Source organism: Leopardus geoffroyi, chromosome B4, assembly GCF_018350155.1.
Source record: "Leopardus geoffroyi isolate Oge1 chromosome B4, O.geoffroyi_Oge1_pat1.0, whole genome shotgun sequence".
Lineage (NCBI taxonomy): Eukaryota > Metazoa > Chordata > Mammalia > Carnivora > Felidae > Leopardus > Leopardus geoffroyi.
In genome coordinates this window covers 105,010,198-105,031,962 of record NC_059341.1, presented here as the reverse complement: position 1 = coordinate 105,031,962, position 21,765 = coordinate 105,010,198, and the positions used below count along the sequence as shown (strand labels likewise).

At 34.3% G+C, this 21,765-nt stretch overlaps 1 protein-coding gene across 21 annotated transcripts in view; it reads left to right on the top strand.

The window, feature by feature from the left end:
• PPFIA2 (PTPRF interacting protein alpha 2) overlaps positions 1 to 21,765 on the top strand; it is a 477,637-nt gene that overhangs the window by 357,921 nt on the left and 97,951 nt on the right. For 11 of the 21 annotated variants that reach the window (XM_045464340.1, XM_045464359.1, XM_045464346.1 and 8 more), the window contains 7 exons: positions 5,997 to 6,143; positions 7,161 to 7,295; positions 12,194 to 12,280; positions 12,708 to 12,791; positions 13,052 to 13,183; positions 14,725 to 14,787; positions 19,581 to 19,672. In XM_045464340.1, the coding sequence (XP_045320296.1) occupies positions 5,997 to 6,143; positions 7,161 to 7,295; positions 12,194 to 12,280; positions 12,708 to 12,791; positions 13,052 to 13,183; positions 14,725 to 14,787; positions 19,581 to 19,672 (740 nt within the window). The remainder of the gene's footprint in view (positions 1 to 5,996; positions 6,144 to 7,160; positions 7,296 to 12,193; positions 12,281 to 12,707; positions 12,792 to 13,051; positions 13,184 to 14,724; positions 14,788 to 19,580; positions 19,673 to 21,765) is intronic. The other 10 variants (XM_045464362.1, XM_045464361.1, XM_045464352.1 and 7 more) reach the window with 1 other exon arrangement.

Below are 21,765 nucleotides of genomic sequence, written 5' to 3'. Positions count from 1 at the left end.
TTAGAAGAGATTCGTGAAGAATATCTCTCATCATTCACCTCTAAAGGGAGGTTGCAAATACAGATGCTTCAAGAGCCAGTCAGGCAATATAAATGTATGACACATTCGGCAGTAAAGGTATAACATAGGAAGCGCTAGAAATTAATGAGACCTGGGCAAGAAACCTATACACTGCCTGACTTTCTGTATACATCATGTGTGCTGTGTGTGTGTGCACGCGTGTGTGTTAAGGACACCATGAAAGGCCAAATAAAATGTTTCCAAAAAGGTCCGATTGCCAGAGGCCCTGGTTTACTTCTAGGAAATTCTTAAAGACCAACCATGAAAACTATTACAGGTGTATTATATTTAATTTGTCTAATTTCTTACATCTGTCCTATCCAGAAGGTACTCATCATTATGCCCATTTTTCTCAATTGAGGTAAAGTGACTTGTCAAAGGCATATGCACTGCTCACCGAGCATTGTACTCCTTCCAAACCCTCAGCACCAGGAAGACACAGGATCAGCCCAGCTCCAAAACCTGTGCTTCTTCCACTATGAGCAACTTCTAAAATCAACAAAACAGAATCATTTACCAGTGATAGCACTGGCATAAAAAATGCAGCTGCACTGTAACCACCACTGAAATAATCTTGTGCTCTCTGTTTCCAATAAGAAGAAAACCATGGACTTTAAAAAGGTATCACTTACACTCAAAACTCCAGCTTCCGCTTTTATAATCCAGACTGTGGTCTGTGGACACACAAGGTCTACTAGATTGCAAGTATTTATAAGAGGAAAAAAACAGTGGGGGCACCTGGGTGGCTCGGTCGGTTAAGCTTCCGACTCTTGACTCTCAATATCAGCTTAGGTTGTGATCTTGTGGTTGTGGGATGGAGCCCCACCTAGGGCTCTGTGTTGAGTGTGGAGCCTGCTTGGGATTCTGTCTTTCTCTCTCTCTCTTTGCCCCTCCCACCATGTGCTCTGTCAACATAAATAAGTAAACTTTAAAAAAAGTGATTCTTCTTGCTACCCAATGTGTAACATTGCTAGCACAGTATGATTTATGTATTGTATTAGCACTACATATTTGTTGATTAAGGAAAAAAGGGGAGAGTAGGAAAAACCATATAATTAAAAGCTTCAATGCATTTTGCTTTATGTGTGAGGACTGTCTAGTATATCTAAAATGAATTATGTAAGTATGTTTCATTAATGCTTTTGAATATATTTTTGTCATTATTCCTCATCAATAAGTAAATCTATTTAAAATTTACTTTTTTGATGACTAGAAGAGATATACTTTATTTTTTATGATTTTTTTTTCTTTTTCAAATTTTTATTTAGATTATCATTAGTTAACATATAATGCAATATTGGTTTTGGGAGTAGACTTCAGTAATTCATCACTTACATACAACACCTAGTGCTCATCATAACAAGTGCCCTCCTCAATACCCATCACCCATCTGGCCCATCTCCCACTCACCTCCCTCCATCTTCCCTCATTTTTTTTCTCTGTCAATAAGAGTCTCCTATGGTTTGTTTCCCTCTCTTTTTTTCCTCCCTTCCATATGTTCATCTATTTTGTTTCTTAAATTCCACATATGAGTGATATCGTATGGTATTTGTCTTTCTAAAATTTACTTTCTTTGAAGTTTTGTCTTAGTTGCTCCTTAAATTGACTGTGACCTATATGTAGTTGGGGGCTGGAGTAAAGCAAAGAACAGTACACATATTAAAAACATAGACAATCTTATAACATGCTTAGCTCTCCACTTTATAATTAAGAAAGCTACTAATTGGGGGAGTGCCTAGGTGACTCAATCAGTTACATGTATAACTCTTGGTTTCGGCTCAGGTCATGATCTCATGGTTCATGAGTTTGAACCCCTAACTGGTTCTGCACTGACAGTGCAGAGCCTGCTTGGGTTTCTGTCTCCCTCTCTCTGCCTCTCTGTCACTTGCACTTTGTCTCTCTCTCTCTCTCAAATAAATAAATAAATAAACTTTAAAAAAAGCTACTAATGGAGTATTGAATAATACTTTATTAAATATTATGCAAAATATGCAAATATTCAAATTTTGATGTGCAAAGAATTAGAATTTTTCTTTAAATGTTTATTTATTTTTGAGAGAGAGAGGGACAGAGTGTGAGTGGGGGAGGGGCACAGAGAGAGGGAGACACAGAATCTGAAGCAGGCTCCAGTCTCTGAGCTGTCAGCACAGAGCCTGATGCAGGGCTTGAACTCATGTACCATAAGATCATGACCTGAGCCATAGTCGGATGCTCAACCGACTGAGCCACCCCAACAAAGAATTAGAATTTAAATTCTATATTGTTTTGTGAATAAAACCAGCTTATCTTTCTAACTTCCTATTAAGAGTTCTTCAAAAATTCCTAAGTAATTAAATGAATACATATCAGTTTTGTCTTTTCCATTATCTGAAACATGGAGTTTTATTTTTTAGTTTACTATGTCTGAGATACTATAGAGTTATATTTATTTGCTATAATAAAGTCTATTTTGTAAACAAACCATAGGTCAAGAGATAATTGAATCTTTATACTGTTTTCCTCTTTCTTTTTTTTTTTTTTTTTTTTTCAACGTTTACCCATTTTTGGGACAGAGAGAGACAGAGCATGAACGGGGGAGGGGTAGAGAGAGAGGGAGACACAGAATCGGAAACAGGCTCCAGGCTCTGAGCCATCAGCCCAGAGCCTGACGCGGGGCTCGAACTCACGGACCGCGAGATCGTGACCTGGCTGAAGTCGGACGCTTAACCGACTGCGCCACCCAGGCGCCCCTGTTTTCCTCTTTCTTTAGGGAACAGTTTTTAGAGACTAGAAAAAGCTTCCCATTTTAGAATTTCTAAGTGACACACAGGGAAAAGATATTTCTCCAACTTGTAAATTCAAAATTTATTTTTGGCAACACAGCTTGCAGTTAAAAATTGAATCTCCCACATGAATCACTGAATCAAAAATGCAGTACCAAAGTCTGTACAGTGACTCCTGCATGCAATGTATGCCATAGAGTCAGATCAGCTAATTATAGGCACAATAGTAAGTAATAATCAAAAAGCTATTATTTATGGAGTGTGTATTATGCATAAGACTACACAAGGCACTTAAAATACTGTATCGCAACAATGTTATATGGTAGATACTAGTATCCCAACCTAAAACAGAAAACAAAATAGATAAGCAAGCAGAGAAACCAAAAAAGAAAAGAAAAGAGGATGAGTTATAGAAAAGGTAATCAGCATTCACCCATGATAACTGAGTTAATAAGTAGCAAAAACTGGGATTTGGAGCTAGTAAGTGTTACTCCAATGGTCGTGTTGTCAAGAAACATGTATATGTCTTTAACTGAGTTTATCGCTATTATAATTTTATAAGAAGTTATATATGTAGGCTAGATTCAGAATTCTCTTTTTTGGTTACAAAATTGACACAATATTCCCAGAGTTCTATCTGAAAATGAAATTAACAGTATACAGTTTAACAATACATAATTTTTCAAAGACAAATAATGTCAAGAGGGTACACATCTAAATACATGCGCGCGCGCACACACACACACATACACACACAGAGTGCCCACCTACTTTCCATCTCACTTGCCTGAGATTCTTAATTTCAATCCTTTCGCTGTTAGTTGTGCTATTTTCTCTCTTATTTAAATCGGTGCCTTGCTATTATATGAGGATTTTAGTTCTTTTAAGTTTACTTATTTATTTTGAGAGAGACAGAGAGTGTGCAAGTGGGGGAGGGGCAGAGAAAGAGGGAGAATCTCAGAAGGCTCCACGCTGTCAGCACAGAGCCCAATGCGGGGCTCAAACTCACAAACCTTGAGATCATGACCTGAGCCAAAATCAAGAGTCTGATGCTTAATCCAGTGAGTCACTCAGGCACCCAGAGGATTTTAGCTTTTTTATTCTCTACTTTTCTCTCCCACCCATCCTTCCACTACAATTACCCCCAAATCACATTTAGTGTCACCATTATTATGGGGCTGTGTAGATCATTTCCACAACTGATCCAAGTAGTAATTTCCTATGATAGCATTTCCTTTTGTTGTACAGCTTTTTGTTTTTCCAGGATTTTATTAATTACTTGATACATTTATTTCCTTGCTTGTTTTTAAAACGGTGGTGTATCTTCGCAGCCGCTCCAGCAGAGTAGTAAAATTGCATAATTTCAATTCAGTTATGGTCAGTGTTCAAGCAGATAATTTATCATTCTTATTTTTATTTTCTTTAAATCATTCCTTTTTCCTCTTCCCTCCACGTCTCATCTGTACAAGCTTACTTGTAGGCCTGCTTCATTGTTTTAGCTGTAGTTGTGGGATTTACTTCTGCTATCATCTTGAAAATCCAGGACAGAAAAGTGATCAAGTTCCCTAAAGCAGAAAAGGCATAAAAACTAGAGCACAGATAATGATTAAAACTTTGAGAGAAGGCGAACACCTGTTGTAAAAGTAAAAGCTAGAAGTTAAGGATTCATGCATATGGTCATCTCCAGGTGGTGATGAGGGAAAATCGGGAAATGAAGGACTATTCATTTAAGGACTTCTATTTCTTTTGGAAAAAAATGGAAGAAAATGTATCTGCTCTGTGCATGTGGCAGGACTGGCTCCAGATCCTGAAGGAGAGGACCAGAAGGGTTGCTTAGGAACATTGACCAAAGGAATTTGGATAGCAACATATGGAAACCACCACTACCAACTCAATTTTAGGCTCCTTACGCAAAGGAGCTCCCCACATTATCAGGAAACCGCCACAGGCCCATGAGGCTTGCTTCTGCAGCTGACTTTTCTTAATATCTTTTTTTAAAAAGTAGGTTATCCACCTACTAGTAAATGTTCATGTAAGCTGTTAGGAAGATAAAATCATCTCCATATTATCTATGAATTAGGTGGTTTAAAAATTATAGTTGAGAATAATATTAATGCCATGGTTATTACATTCACACTGATAGCTGATTTTTCCATAGAGTTGTGTATTCTTTGAGTTTTCTAAATTCTTGGGGCACCTGGGTGGCTCAGTCAGTTACGCACCCAACTTCAGCTCAGGTCAAGACCTCACGATTCATGAGTTCAAGCCTCGCGTCGGGCTCTGTGCTGACAGCTCAGAGCCTGGAGCCTGCTTCTGATTCTGTGTCTCCCTCTCTCTCTGCCCCTCCCCCCTTGTGCTCTGTCTCTCTCTCTCAAAAATAAATAAAAACATTAAAAAAAGTCTTTTTTTAATTGGAATATATGTAACAAGGAAAATGGTTAAGTTCCCAAGTCAATTGGTCAATTCATTTGTGAATATGGCTCTAATTTACTTTTCTGGGGCCTCCTTTTTTTACAAATGTTTATTCATTTTTGAGAGAGAGAGCGTGAGTGGGGGAGGAGCAGAGGAGGAGGGGACAGAGGATCCAAAGCGGGCTGTGTGCTGACAGCAGCAAGCCTGATGCGGGCTCAGACTCACTAACCTTGAGATCATGACCTGAGCTGAAGTCATACACTCAACCTACTGAGCCACAGAGGCACCCCTGGCCTCCTTTTTTAAACACTGGGTTACTCTTACTTATATATGTAGATGAGGATACTGGTGATATTGGTTATCCTTATTTGAAGATTGATTTGCAGTTTGGAATGGTAGCCACCATTTTACTGATTTTATGGCTTACAACTGTACCCATAATTGTACTTATCTCTACTGTATAATGAGCTAATTTATCTGCCACTTCTTTTCTAATGCCAGTTCTACAGTAGGCAGTTTCTTGTACTCCATTCCATTCTCAGAGAGAGGAACTTTTTGTTAACCCAAGATGTAAAAAGAATTCTGACAGGTAAATTGGGAAAATTCACATGAAATTTGGCATGCTTTCCATAAAAAGAAAGGAATGAATATTGCTTCAAGAAAATGGTAATCTTTGTATCTTACTATTTTATTTAAATAACAAGACAATACATTAAACTCTGTGAAAATCTGATTTTAATTAATTTATTATTTTGAATGTAGGCCATGGCACAGAAGGAAGATATGGAAGAAAGAATCACAACCCTTGAGAAACGTTACCTCAGTGCTCAGAGAGAATCTACCTCCATACATGACATGAATGATAAATTAGAAAATGAGTTAGCAAATAAAGAGGCCATCCTACGGCAGGTTGAGTATCTTATCTTGGTTTTGTTCTGGTCCATGTGTGCTCTCACCATTCTAACAAAATACGGAGTAAATAAAATACAGTATTTCTTGGCATTCAACTGTTCTCTAAAATTTAGAATGGAACTGACTCAACAGATGTGATTTCTAGCATGTAATTTACAAATATGTCTTAATAATAATAAAAATAATTACTAATATTTACTTTGGGTCTAGACATGAATCAGACACTGCTAAGCAGTTAACAATTACCTCACTTAAATCTAACCACCACCCGTGAAGGAAGCACAATTATTATACCGAGGCATCAAGGTTCAGAGACATAAAAACTTTACCAATGTCACACATCTGGAAAATGCCAGTTCTTAATGGAAGGCCAAGTCTGTTTGGCTCCAGAGCAGAGTCTATTTGGCTCCAGAGCTCCATATTTGGACAAACTATGGCCCATGTGCCAACAACTATAGCTGTTTTATAAATAAAGTTTTATTGAAACATAGCCATACTCATTTATTTAATCATTTTCTATGACTGTTTTTGTGCTACAACAGTAGAACTGAATAGTTGGAACAGAGACTAAATGATACACAAAATCTGAAATATTTATTATCTGGCCCTTCAGAGAAAAAAGTCCTGTTAACCCTATCTCTAGATCTTGGGCTGTTAGTCATTGTGCTACATTTCATCTCTCACTCCAGTTAATACTATAATTTTCAATAATATGCTCTCATGGTACGTCTGAAACCTTAGCGTTGAGTTATATTGCACATGTCCACATTTATATTCACTAGTAACTTTTATTTCTTTTTGCTGCCATTGGTAAGAGCTTTTCTATTTTTGTAATGTGCTGAATTTTATTAAGGAATGTGAGTAAGTAACATATACAAACATGAGTACAGTCATCTCTTTGCACAGTAAGTGTGGTTGATTTTAAATCTAGAATAATGGCAGAAACCCTAGTGTCTGGTGTTTGTTATCCTTACTGGGACTCTTTAAGTGTCTCTTTTTCCATCCCTGTTTCAGATGGAAGAGAAGAACAGGCAGTTACAAGAACGTCTTGAGCTGGCTGAGCAAAAGTTGCAGCAGACTATGAGGAAAGCTGAGACCTTACCTGAAGTAGAGGCTGAACTGGCTCAGAGAATTGCAGCTCTGACAAAGGTATTGCCATAAAACAATTAGTCAGTCTAGATACACTCATAAAAAGGAGTAGTGATCCAAATGGAATCTATAGATTGTCTTTAGGTTTCATGAAATTTAAGTTTATTTCGTCTTTATTATACTGGTTTGTTACTTAGATGAGTTTTTCATATTATAGATCTTATTTATGCTGACATGAATGATTTACATATGAATGTGATGATACCTTTGCCTATGTAAACGTTAGCAAAAACAAAATTTTGTATCCTGATGGTTGATTTTCCATGATAATATTTGAACATTAGAATAATCACTGAATATAAACAAATAATGATGAAATTTAATATGTATATAGATAAGTTGCAATAACTTAATAGCCTTAACAGAAGTTGTTTGGTATTAAAAATGTAGGAAATATCATAAGCAGTTCCTTTCTGACTATATATGAAAACATTTGTTAGCAGTTGGAAGTTAGATTTGCAATAGTCTAAATTCTAAAGTTACTAAATAGAAAGTGGTTTTAATAGTTACAGTTTCTTCTGAACCAATTAAATTCAATAATAACCTGAGGAATATTCAAAATTATCTGCCATGTTATGGCTGTCAAATTCTACAATTATACACATATTGTAAATTTTGCAACCATTATAATGTTAAAAATGACTTATCATTCTCAGTGAAATGGAAAGGACAGTGCTTCAAAGTGTATATGTACAACAAAACTTCAGCTTTGCTCACTAAAAGCATGTTTTACTTTTAATATCAGTTCAAAAATGTACAAACATTTTAGATATTCATGCAATCATTGCTCAGTGCTACATTTTCCATGCACCTAATAAATGGGTAAGACAGATATATGAACTACAGGTTACAAATTCTGGCATTAGGACTATCCAAAACAGTCAATACAGCAATACAAAAGTGGGCACACACATATTTGCTTTCCCAAAAAAGTAAATAATTAAAGAGGAAAAGTAGACTGATGCCTATTGGTTAAAATAAGATAATTAGTCAGGTAGTGAAAAGACAAATATTTGCAAAGTAGAGCAGGGTTAGAAAGGTTTGGAATAATTGCTTGTCTACAGAGTATTGGAATAACCAGCTGAATAAAACATTAGTGTGATTAGGATAATGTCACAATCTGGATCTTTCTATAGTCATAGACATACCATAAACCCTTCTGGCAATTTTAGAAATGTGTGCTTTCTCAAATAAAGATAAATTTATCATTTAATTTGAGAAATAATCTCTAAATTATATAAAAATGTGCAAATATAGTGGTAATATTCTATTTTTTCTTGCAAACACATTTAAAATTACTCAAATATGGATAAGGATATGTGTGTGTGTGTGTGTGTGTGTGTGTGTGTGTGTGTGTGTGTGTGTACGTATATACACACACACACACACTAAGGCTCTTCATTTGAAGAACATGAACTTATATAGAGTTATTGAACTGAACTATTTTCCGGAGCTAAGTGAATGACTAAATAATAAAAATAATTTTGTAAAACTTTAGTGTAAAATAATCATCAATACTATCCTGAGTAAAATACGAGAAAGTCTGGAATCTCTTCCAAAATAATACAATTTAAAATTCACCAAATAATTGCTCCTAATTAACTTCTGATGGACTGAGGACAAAACATACTTTAAAATATAATACTTGACTTACGAGGCTTCAAAGTATATATCCCTAAGCATCCTTAATTTAGAATATAAAAAAATAATTTTAAATAGGTGTCTTATCTTTTTTCCCCTCATTTTTTCTCTGGGGCTCTTACTTGTTTTTGATACATACTTTCATTCATGTACCCAAAATAATTTCTTCAGTTTACATCTAACTAATAATATATTGCTAAAATTTCACTTCATCTGAATCCTTTTGATTTCCTCCTTTTTCAGTAGAGTTTCATCTTTCTTAAGAAGTGTTAAAAATGCTAGAGTTCACTGTGTTTCTCTTTTTTACTGCTTTCTCTTCAGGCTGCTTTCGCTTCAGGTTTATATCAACACCATTATTTCAACTACAGAGTTTCTAGATTATTGCCATATTTAATATACACGTCTAGAGAAGAGGTTTTATCCTCAGCACACTCCCTATGCTTGTAACATTTTTATAACTTTTGAAGATGCTCTTTCATTTGTTTTCCCAAGTTTTATGGCTACAATGATCTTGTACTTTTTCTTCTCCTCTGTTCAGACACTTTTAGGGACTATCACTAGAACCAGTTTTATTTATATATTTTTATCACTTCCATATTTTCAGGATCTCACTGTTATTGATCATCATAATTTTTTTCTACTTCTTACTATTTTTGATACTAAAGTAAAAAGATTTCTGCTTAGCTTAAACCTAGGCTTCCCTCTCCTATATTATGAATGGCATTCTAAATAATGTTTCAAGCATTTTATTTGGCCTATATATATTTTTTCTGTTTTTATTATCTGCTACCTATTGTTTTCTTCTCTTTGCCCCACCCTATCTGACTTTTATATCTTCCCCATTTCAAAATCTACTCATGTTTTTCTCAAAGCCATTTCTGCCTATAATTTCCTCTAAACTGTAGCTCATTTGAAATGTTCCTATGTCATATTAAAGAGTGAAACCAAGATAAGCCCTGTATCCCATCAAGGAGTACAAAAAATAGATTGTTTTTGTGTGACTTTTGTATTTACACTAATTACTTAAACTATAGTCTTCACAAGGCTAAGATGAACATAAATCAATACTATTGAAATTGATCCCAGTTTTTGTTTAGAAATGATGTCTGAATCTATTCCGTGGTTGATAAGGTGTGTGTGTGTGTGTGTGTGTGTGTGTGTGTGTGTGTGTGTGTGTATAGATAGGTAAGGAAAGCTCATTTAAGGCTTTAGAAAGTCAGAAATATTGAGGAGTGGCTACAGATAAATGTTAACATTGGCTATGGCAAGTATACACAAAATTAACCAATAAAGACTTTGGAATCCCAATTTTATGATTTATTATGTTTCCTTCTTTAATTAAAGTGCATATTCCCTCAGCAAGGACATAATTCGTATTGAATTCCATAAGGTATTTCATTCATTTTTAGTACCAGTAAAACATATCAACAGTAACAAAGTAATTTAAACTTGACAGAATTCTTGCTCAATCTTTAAGTGAATTTTTACAATGTTTAGTATGTTTTCAATAGTTAAGATGGAAAGAGGTAGAAGTTTTAAGGACCTTTGGGAAGACCTACTGGGCTTGTGTTTTTAAAGAGACAGCTTTGGAAATTGAAATGTTCATGCTTTGACTACCTTGAATCAGTCACCTGATTAATTTTTACACCACCAACTGCATGTTAAAATGTACTTTTGAGAGATTACAGATATCTTAATGAATTTAGATGATATCATTTCAACAACATTTTGACCCATTTACTATATTCCTATTTGAATTCTAGGTTTTAAGTGATATTAGAAAACCATTTTGTGACATTTGGGAACTATGGTAGCTTTCTGTGTTTCTTCTGCTTGGAAATTTGGGGAGAGAAATTGGTTATTTGTTATTTCTTCATTATTTTCCCCATTTATGAAACAAGAATCTCAAAAGGAAAATCTTACAAATGTAAATATTGAGTTGTAATCTATATAAGTACACCAGTTAAATGTTAAATGTTTATTTTATAGATTAGTTGGAATTTGTTGCATAAAATAGTACATATGTGTGTGAGCCAATACATGAATAGGCTACTATTTCTTTTCAGGTACTGCATGACATATTTATATATAGTCCTATATTTGCATAAAGTAAGTTTCACTGTTTTAGAATAAACTTAGAGGATGTAATGGAATATGCTCTGGAGTTAAATCTTATAGATCTAACATAGAATAATTTTGATGTTATATATACTTGTAATTATGATCAAAATGTTGATTTAACTTTACATGTAATCTGTGCATAACATACTAATACAATTCAGCTATCAGCAATGTCACATGTGTTAACACTCTGTGTCTGTGATAACCTGACAATCACCTCCAAGACATGTAACGAATCCTGGCACTGGGCAAATATTAGCTGACAAAGGCACCATGCTGCCTGTTCACTTTAGGGCGCTATTTTGTTTCCATGGCAACAAATCAATGTAGAAACAGTTTCTGAGTGGTTCCTAGTGTCATTCAGGAGAGTTTGTAAATACATATTCTTGTCCTCACAATATATTGTCACCTTGATAATTTGAGGACTTCTAATCGCTTTCATTTACAATGTCAAATTAAGACTACATCTGAGAATAGGTGCCAGGGTACTAGACCAGGTACTACACACACTTGTATTCAGAGACCAGAAGTCAGTTTGTCAGCTCGTCACTGTTGCTGAGGAAACTCAACCCTGGAATTGGAGAATACCCATAATAATTAATCCTGTGGCTTAGTTTGTCTTGATGTCTACAGTGTTAGGTTTGTAATAAATGTTTTTCCAAATTTATTTCACCTGGGTCGTTGTCCTAGCATACACTTCAACGCTGAGACACACAGTTTGCATTATTTTTTAGTAATATGATAAACAAACAAACCAAAATACAAAACATTTAACAATCTATCAGAGACATATTCTAGTGTTTGGTTTCCCATAATTCCAACTATTACATGACTCTTTCAGAGTTGCTTTAATTCATTCTATAGTAGTCTTTCATCGCCAGCCGTCACTAACCTTCCATACCTTAGGTTGGTAGCTTTTTATTTGGGCATATCATTGTTTTTCATTTATAACCATTGACTGCATCGTGTTCACCAGATATCAGTGTAGTTCTTTCCATGTAAAATTCTGTCTATTAAAGTATTAAATTTGCTGTCACATTTTTCTTTTAAGCATTCTGTGCTATGTTCTGTTCAGTGTCAGTGTCTTTAGTTCTGATTTTTCAATTTTGTCCCTCTCCTTTTCCTTGACTTGTTAGTCTGATCCAACCTCTTCTACCTCATCTGATGATTATCAATATGTTATGGAAGCTAAACTACAAGAAATGATCTCCATACGTAGGAAGGTAGTCCTACTGGACTTTACTTTCTATTGCTAAATAGAATCCATCTAAGTTTTTCTTTTCATTTATAAAAATTATGTTATTTTTATTTATTGATAATCAACCATCTGTGCAGTTCAGTGCTTCAGGAGCTTAAGATTGGACAATGGCAGGTTTGTGTTCAAACCATGCACAGTCTGCATGTTACATTTGGCTGATTTCATTGCTCATAAATAAGTCCAATGTTTTGCTGATGCTTGGATGTAACAGGCCTTTGTAGCTGACACATTTCAAGCAATGCTGTTCAGCTGCCTGTTTAAAAAAAGTTTATTTTTTGAAAATTACATTTGCGGTTGGTAGTAGCTTGCTTTACATTTTATTTCAATTTATTTAGAGGTAAAGTGTTAATCAAATCTTACATGTCAGGTACATATTTCATATTTCTTAACAGGCTGAAGAGAGACATGGAAACATTGAAGAACGCATGAGACATCTAGAAGGTCAACTTGAAGAGAAAAATCAAGAACTTCAAAGAGTATGTATATTAAGAACCACTCCCCTCAATCATCAGTCTATGGGCATGTAAGAAATGAATGTCTTTCTTGATGATAGGTTATATTTAAAATCTTATGAATATGCTCTGTGCATTTTAAAGGAAAAAAGAAAAGGTTCTGCCAATTTAATCACACCAGACATAAAATGGAATCCAATTTTAAACTAGGAAAATATAAAACAAACCCAGTGCTTTTTAAATGATTGTTATGTCAAGTTTATTTATTTTTTCTTGAATATAAGGCTAGGCAAAGAGAGAAAATGAATGAGGAGCACAACAAAAGATTATCTGATACGGTGGACAGACTTCTGACTGAATCTAATGAACGCTTACAACTACATTTAAAGGAAAGAATGGCTGCCCTAGAGGAGAAGGTAAAATGACAGAAGAGTAGAATCACATGAATATTTATCAATGTTCTTAAGGGCATAGTTGTTTTATACCCTGCTGTAATTATTGTATTGGTCGGATGATCCATTTATTTTCCTTAAGTATATATGACATAGTCTTAGAAGTAAACGAGTAGTTTCTGTAAAAATGTGTAAGATAAATTTTTAAATGAGTAAAAGTGCTGCATGGTATGTAAATCTTGCATATTCTCATGATCATATAGATAAATGTATTAAAATGTATTTTGTGGTGAAAATACTTAGTTATTCTTCACCTGGTGTGAAAAAAAGAGCAATAAGACAAAAATGGATTATTTTGGGGCTGTCTTGCATTGAACTATTCACATGTTTCGAGTAACTAAATCTACTGCTTGTCTAAAAGCCAAAATGAGTAACTGAATTTATATTACCAATAGAACTAATCCTACTTCAGTTTAGGAACGCAATAATTTCAGCTGCGTCATTTCCAAAAATTGCCTCTTTACAGTGTGCAATGTCATTCACAATGCTATGTGTCTTGTTGATAGTTGGCAACTACCACACCAGCACGAGTTACATGAGCTGGTTGCCGATTTCAGAGCAGATACAAAGGTAGGGGCTAAAACCCAGATGGACAAATCATTTTGGAAATTGAGAATGAATGCCAGTCACTACTTAAGCTAGACATTTTCCCCTGACCCAGACAATAAACCAAAATAGAAAAAAATACTCCCCTGAAATTGTTAAAGTAGACTGGCTAACTTTCATTACAAAGTGATAAGGCATGCCTTCTTTCCATTCAACTCCAAATGCATGGCCACTTTACCAATCACTACACTCTTAGTTTAGTTTTACTAAAATTAAATTTGAAAAAATACATTTTTAAAAATCATGCTTTGTGGTAATATAAAAAAGCATAAAGCTTTTACGATAGTAATCACTTCATGACAAAATTTTAAAAATAATTTCTATGATGCAGCTTATTTCTACATGTCATGAGATGTAACAGTTTTGTAAATAGCTAAAATTTCATTCATATTTCTCTAATGATTTAACCTTTATTGGAAATTATTTATTCTGTATTTGAAATAGAAGGCCAGAAATTAAACTTTCCAGAAATAGGATCTGATAAATTATTTTTTTCCTCAGATGATAAAAATGAGTTCATCTGAATCCTTTATCTGTAATACCTTTGGCTAATATTGAGTTTATTACTCACATTTTCTCATTTTAAAAGTAACCTAATTATTTCAAATTTTAAAACACTGAGAAGAAGAAAATATAGCTTAGAAGATAATATTTATTCCATTTGCCGGTCCAAGTGTTATAAAATAACATTTCCCATTTAAATTATGTATTTTTCTAAATGTTAAGGTATTATGTTTAAGGATTCTATTTAAATGTGGTTTCCATGGAAACCAAGAAATAGATGCACCAAGGAAGGAATCAAAGAGAAGGAATCAAAGAAGATTCTTGAGCAATAAAACATTAATCTACATATTCAATTATTTTCTCTTTAGTTAATTATTTTTCTTTCTTTTCTTTAGAATGTTTTAATTCAAGAATCAGAAACTTTCAGAAAGAATCTGGAAGAATCTTTACATGACAAGGTATAATGGAAACTTACATTTTACCCATTTTTCTATTTTAGACTGACAAATGTGTTATTGTAAAATAAATTTTATAAGAAATAAATTTAGGATGCTACCTTTTTAAAACAATTTTAACTTTTGTATTATACATCCAGAAAAGTGTACATATCTAGAGAGCTTGATAAATTTTTATAAACCAAACACACTGAAAATCAAGTCTTGTAGCCCCCTTCTTGTTCAAATACAATTACTACTCTTATCCTAAACGATAATCACTGTCTTATTTCTAAAAAAAAAAAAAAAAAAAATGCTTTTGACTTTTTGTGCTTTACACAAGTGGAGTAAACTAATTTGTATTTAGTTTGAGATATCATTTAAGCAGACATATATTAAATATCATGCACAATGATTGTGCTGAATTACATGTGCTGTTTGCTATATGATCCTGGTTCCAAAGTAGCTGAAAAATGTAATTGAGAGAGAACACACCTTTGACAAAGCAGCAAGTTGCAGAGGAACAGATGCCAAGTGTCGAAGGAGTGAAATATATAGTAAGAGCTACAGGTAGGAGAGACTACCATATAGTGCTGCTATAAATAAGGCTTCAGGGAGGTGTCACTTGACAAAGCTCTATGGAAAGGGAAGAATACGTTACAAGCCTTTCAAATACAGTGCATGTGGCATGATTGCCAGTGCTTTGTGTGAGGCAGGAGTGGTAGGGAGTTTCATTTCTTAAATAATGATGGGCATAACCTGGGGCACGTGGGTAGCTCAGTCAGTTAAGCGTCCGACTTGATTTCTGTTCAGGTCATGACCCCAGAGTTATGGGATCAAGCCCTGCATTGGGAGCAGGGCCTGCTTCAGATTGTCTTTCTCTCCCTGTGCCCCTCCCCCTGCTCTCTCTCTCTCTCTCTCTCTAAAATAAAATTTTCTTAATTTTTTAAAAAAATAATAGCATAACAGTTTGGCTGGAATCAGTTATTCCTGTTATAGGACATATTATATAAGAGGCAGATAAGGACCAAATTATGAAATGTTAAAAGCTGTAATTGCTAATATATCTTCTCCTTCTTCATTAGCCTATATATTTTTTAAGGCTATTAGTTATTTTGAAAGAGAGAGAGCATGAGAGCAGGGGTGGGGCAGAGAGAGGACAGAGAGAATCCCAAGCAGGCTCCATGCCATCAATACAGAGCCCGATGGAGGGCTCGATCCCAACAACTATGAGATCATGACTTGAGCCAAAATCAAGAGTCGGACACTTAACTGACTGAGCCACCCAGGTGCCCCACCTATAAATTTTTGTTAGCAATTTTGTCTGATTTCATTTTGTTTAGCACAGGAAAATAATGTAATATAAAATTATTGACTTAAAAAGTGACCTACAAATGTGTGTTGAACAAAAGAGAAGAGAGAGAGAGAAGAAGCAAGGGACAGAAGAGACGGAGTGAGAGGAGGGAATATCTGGGAACAGTATGGTATATGGAAAGTATTGGAAAAGATGAGAGAAGAAAGATTTAAAAAAAAGGAAAACTGTACATTTAGCCCCACTAAATTCTACATATTATGATTTTAATTTAAAACTATGTGGCCCCACAGTCAGAGTATATATGATCTGAAAGATAGATCTCTCTGTGGCAATACAATATGGTCCCTAGAAGATAGCATCTAATTCTTTCTGAAGTAGTTTTAAAAAAAGTCTACAGAGTGGAGATGCCATTTCATCAGGCTCTTGAAGGCACAAAAGATCTTGCCAAATAGGCAAGGGTAGGGCAGAGGACAGAGCCTATGTGAGAGCACAGAGAAAACAAAGATGGTTGATTTGCTGATTTACCAGAAGTTTGCTGTGACTGGTATGTGTTTAAAGAACTAGGTTGCGCCCAGATTGTGGATTTTGGACTTGATCCTATTATGCAATGTTATGTTTTCCAAAGCTCTGTGTGCTCCTGGCAAGATCCCCAGAACCCACTCCCCCACCACCTACCCAAACCTTGTAGCTTCAACAATCTGCCTAAGCAACTAACAGTACTAATCACTCCATGCTTTGCACCCTTGTTCACGCCAGTAACTAGAGGAAGCAAATCCCAGGTCATACCTCATTTCTGAATATCATCCCACACAGCTAAACATATTTCCTAATCTAACTACATCTCCTATAACTTCTGAAATTTCCACTCAGTTCTCTATAACTGACAGTCATTCATTAGCCAAATCTCCTGTGTACTCAACCTCTTCTTGTTGTTTCTCATCATCTTGATCTCTAAAATTTGAAATTCCTAGGACTGGTTTTGAATTTCTTCTGATGTTCACTCATTGAGTTGAGGCTCTTCTGATCTCATGGATTTAAAACCATCTATAAATTGAGCACCTCCAAATTTAGATCACCAACTGGGTCCTCTCTCCTGAGAGAGTTCATGTATTTAAGAGCCAACTCAATATCTCTATTTGGACACTTGGGCAACTCAAATGTTCACAGGTTCAATCCCCCCACCCCCAAAACCAGCACCACCAACCTCAACCACTGCCAGCAGTAGTCCTCTCAGTAAATTACAACTTCTCCTCTTAGCCAGGTTAACCTTGGAGTTATTCTTGACCCCTTTATCTCACACTCCATATTCAGTCCAATAGCAAATTCAGTTAGTTCTGTCTTCAAGATATAACCCAAATCCATCCAGTCTCTTTCTAACACTGCTATTGTCCAAGCCACAATTTTCTTGCCTATGTTTTTGGAAAGACAGTAATATCTTTCTTCCCTCCCTCCCAGTCTCATTCATCAGGAGTGATCATGTCACCATTTTGCTCAAAAATCCTCCAGTCATTTTCTACCTCACTCAGAGTAAAAACCAAAGACTTAAAAATGGTTGACAAGGCCTTTTAGGACTACCCTTCCCAAGCCCTGCAACCAAAACATTTCTATGTCTATTCCCTATCTGTCTTTCTCTTTACTGTCCAACCCAGCCACAATGACCTCCTTGCCCTCTCCTTCAGCAAATATACTCCTTCTCACTAGGGAGCATTTGTATCTGCTAAACCTTTTCCTAAGACATCCCTATTTTTTTTTAACTCCCTTCCTTTCTTTAGGTTTTTGCTCAAATAGCACTTTATTGGAGAGGTCTTCCATGCTTCTCTTATTTTCTTTTTCCTACCAACATCCTATAGACTGTTTATTGTCTTGTTTACTAGATTATAAATTATAGGAGGGCAGGGAATTTTTTATCTTACTACTTTATCTTATGGCATAGCACAATAGAGGTGCCCTATGTGTGTATGTGGAAATAACAAACAAAGGGATTAATGAATGCAATAAGAAATCATTTAACATTTTAGGCAAATAATTTATTTGATCATATGTGTTTTTTTAAATGATACATCTAAAAGAGAAATGTGTAGGGAAGAGATTGAAGGGAGCACCGCCTCTGTGGAAGCTGGTGAAGTAATTCAGGAAAAAACTTAAAAAGGTGTCGAGTAGGATGATGTTAGTAAGAATAAAAAGGGCAGATAAGAGAAATATTGGGAAAGCCACATTAACAACAAAGTATGGTGAGAAACGAAGTATGAATCAAGTAAAATGTCAAGCATTGGCTGCTGGGACGGGAAAAAACAGTAAGAGGAAATCTAGAAGGACATATTTACACTTTCACAACATTATAAAATGTTATAATCATGAAAACAAAATAAATCCTTACATATGCATTTAATTAAGGACTATTAGGTGACCCTTATATTGAAGATTTATGGACAGAAACTGGTAATGACAATCTGAGAAAATTTTCAGGTGTACAAATAATTCTACCAATATCAAGCTCACAATTTTAACTTATATCAGGTGATGACTCTTTTCCTCATCTTTTTTTTGTTTAATCTTTATTTTGAGAGAGAGAGAACGCAAGTGAGGGAGAGGCAGAGAGTGAGAGACAGAGACACAGAATCCAAAGTAGGCTTCAGGCTCTGAGCTATCAGGACAGAGCCCAATGTGAGGATTCAACTCACGAGTCGTGAGATCATGACCTGAGCTGAAGTTGGACGCTTAACTGACTGAGCCACCCAGTTGCCCACTTTTCCTCATCTTTTTAATCCATTTTCTTTCTCCTTCATCATGTGTATTACAACCCTTATAGAATAATCAAAGTCCTTTTCTTCATGAATAAGACCTTTTCTTTATTTTTTTAATCTGCTATGATTATGACTTTGCATTTTGAAGTGATGTATACATAGCTAGTCATGATCTTAGTATTCCTATATGTTTGCAAAAATTTAGGATTAATGAATGCAATACAATGTAGATAATTTTTTTTAGGGAAGTAAAATTTGTATTTTTTATTTTTAACCCCAACTAACTAATGGCAAAACAAACTTTAGGAGTTTTTGACACATCTTTTCATCAGAAATGAACTAACTGATGACCATGAAAGTGTTTGCCAAGAAATAAAGATCAAAAGAATTGATATTAGTTGTACTAGGAAATATGACCATTCATATATTGAGTTCAGTTCATTGATGGTGAAGTTTTAAGCATAGCATGTTATTCTGTGTTTATTTTTGTCTCAACAATCTAAAGTACTACTCTATAAAACATCTTCAAGGCACTAATGTTTAGATAACTTTCTATTGATTTGTGCTTTTCACATTTTCATTACAAGGGGAAAATGAGGCATATTTTGCTGTCATGTCTAATGACCTGCAATAAAAATATATCCATCAGTTTTCCATTTTTAAAAAACCACTAAGATTGATAGCTTGGTTTATCATAATTGAATGTTGGTATTCTTGGCATATGCATATCTTCTGAGTCAAACATCTTTGATTTTTAGGAAAGATTAGCAGAAGAAATTGAAAAGCTGAGATCTGAACTTGACCAATTGAAAATGAGAACTGGCTCTTTAATTGAACCCACAATATCAAGGTAACATTGAATTAAAATCTTATTTATAGTTTGCCAAAAATCAATATGATTTTTTTATGGTCCCGTATTACCTCAAATAAAATAAAACAGGCCTCTTACTGCCCAGCAGGCATTACCCTATGTTCACTCCTTACTCCTTACTGATTTACTATTTCTATATTCAAAAATAATTCTCTAACTTAGTAATCTGTTCTGCAAATATGCAATAAAAATTTTAAATATTACATTTTGTATTCTGCATTTAATTACACAGCTATAAATAACGTAAAAAGAGTCTTAAATGAAGGAATAGAACTGTATGTGAGGAGATTACTTCTCATTCCGGGAAGAGGCAACACCTCTTTTCTCTACATGCAGAAATGCTTTCAATGTATAATGTTACTGAAGAAGTATCATTGATTATGGTCACTTAGCATCCACCTATCTTGTTAAATTAATTGCAAATACAAAGTGAAGGAGAAATTATACATGTTTTGAAAACAAGTAAATTTAGCCATACTCATCTGCTTTGACTCAGTACCTCATCTTGAAAAAAAGAAGCAATGACATAATTATATACTCTTTAGATAAATACATTGATCTTGATAATTCACATGTAATTTTCTTTTGTGCTTAGGGCCTTTTATTTAAAGTTAATGAGAAACCCTACAAGGATTTACTCATTTGATCATTTATTAGACAACACAATCGTATCAATTATTTGAAACATTTGACCACCACAGACTTTGAGAAGTTCATTTTTCTTGGTCTTATAGTTATTCTAAGAATGTTCATTCCACGGGCGCTGGAATTTATGTTGGTTTTGGTTACTGTAATCTCAGTACCTAAAACAAAGAAACAAACCAAACCTGGTATATAGTATACTCTCAATAGATATCATTGAACAAATGAATATGTGTAATAAAGCATTTTTTAGATATTCAGATCAAAAATCCAAGTTAAAAAATCCTAAAGGTGCTTATATTCTCTTGAATGTAAGTATTAGTAAAAATAAAGTTCAGTATTTTGAGTATTTTTACCTTCAGTTTAATATAAGAAACACAGTTCTGCAGGCAAAAAAAAAAAAAAAAAAAAAACATCCAAAGAACTTTTAAACATGTAGGTCTTTAATTTAGAAAATTGTGTTTATTTTTCTAAATGCTTTATTATGATTTATGTGTCTGAACTGAAATTATTAATTCAGTGATATATGTTCACAAGGTAGGGTGATGATGATGGTATTGATGAAAGAGAAAAAGAGCTGATAAAATAGCAACAGAATAAATACATAGAATGACCATCATCCAGTCAACAAATTTAGTATTTTTTTAACAGAACCAAATGGTCATTTTGTTGGCTTTTTGACCTTTGGTCTCAGAAATTTGATCTCAGAGTTGTATAAAAAGAGAGAGAGAGAGAGAGAGACTCTTAAATATAGAGAACAAACCAGTGGTTACAAGAGAGGGAAGCTCGGTAGGGAGAAGGGTAAAATAGGTGAAGGGGATTAAGAATACACTTATCATGATGAGTACTGAGTAATGTATAGAACTGTGGAATCACTGTATTTTACACCTGAAACTAATAAAACACTGTACATTACTGAAATTAAATATATATATATATATACACATACATACATATATGTATATAATATCCTTAAAAAATAGAGAGTTGTAGAAGTGTTATCTAAAAGTTCTAAAAGTTCATCACTACACTGAGTCATCATGAACAGCCTAATAATATGACATTTATCCACAATGAAGGATCATTCTGAAAGCTTGGGAACTACATACAGAACAGTTCTTCTTTGATATACCAGATTGTAGTAGAAACAAAACTAGACCAAGAATAAGAAGATTGACATTTCTAGATCTAATACATACAATTATTAGCTGTTTCATTTTGGAAAACCCATTTACCTTAAGAAGTTCAAATTTTATATGTATTTTACATGAATTATATATAAAATAATATTTTTATGATTATCTCACAAGCTTACTTTGTAGATAAAATGAGACTAGTGAGCAAAGGGGGTTTTGTAAACAGTAAATCAAAAAGTACAAAGTATTATAGGAATTACTGATTAGACAAACTGATGGAATTTATAATATGTT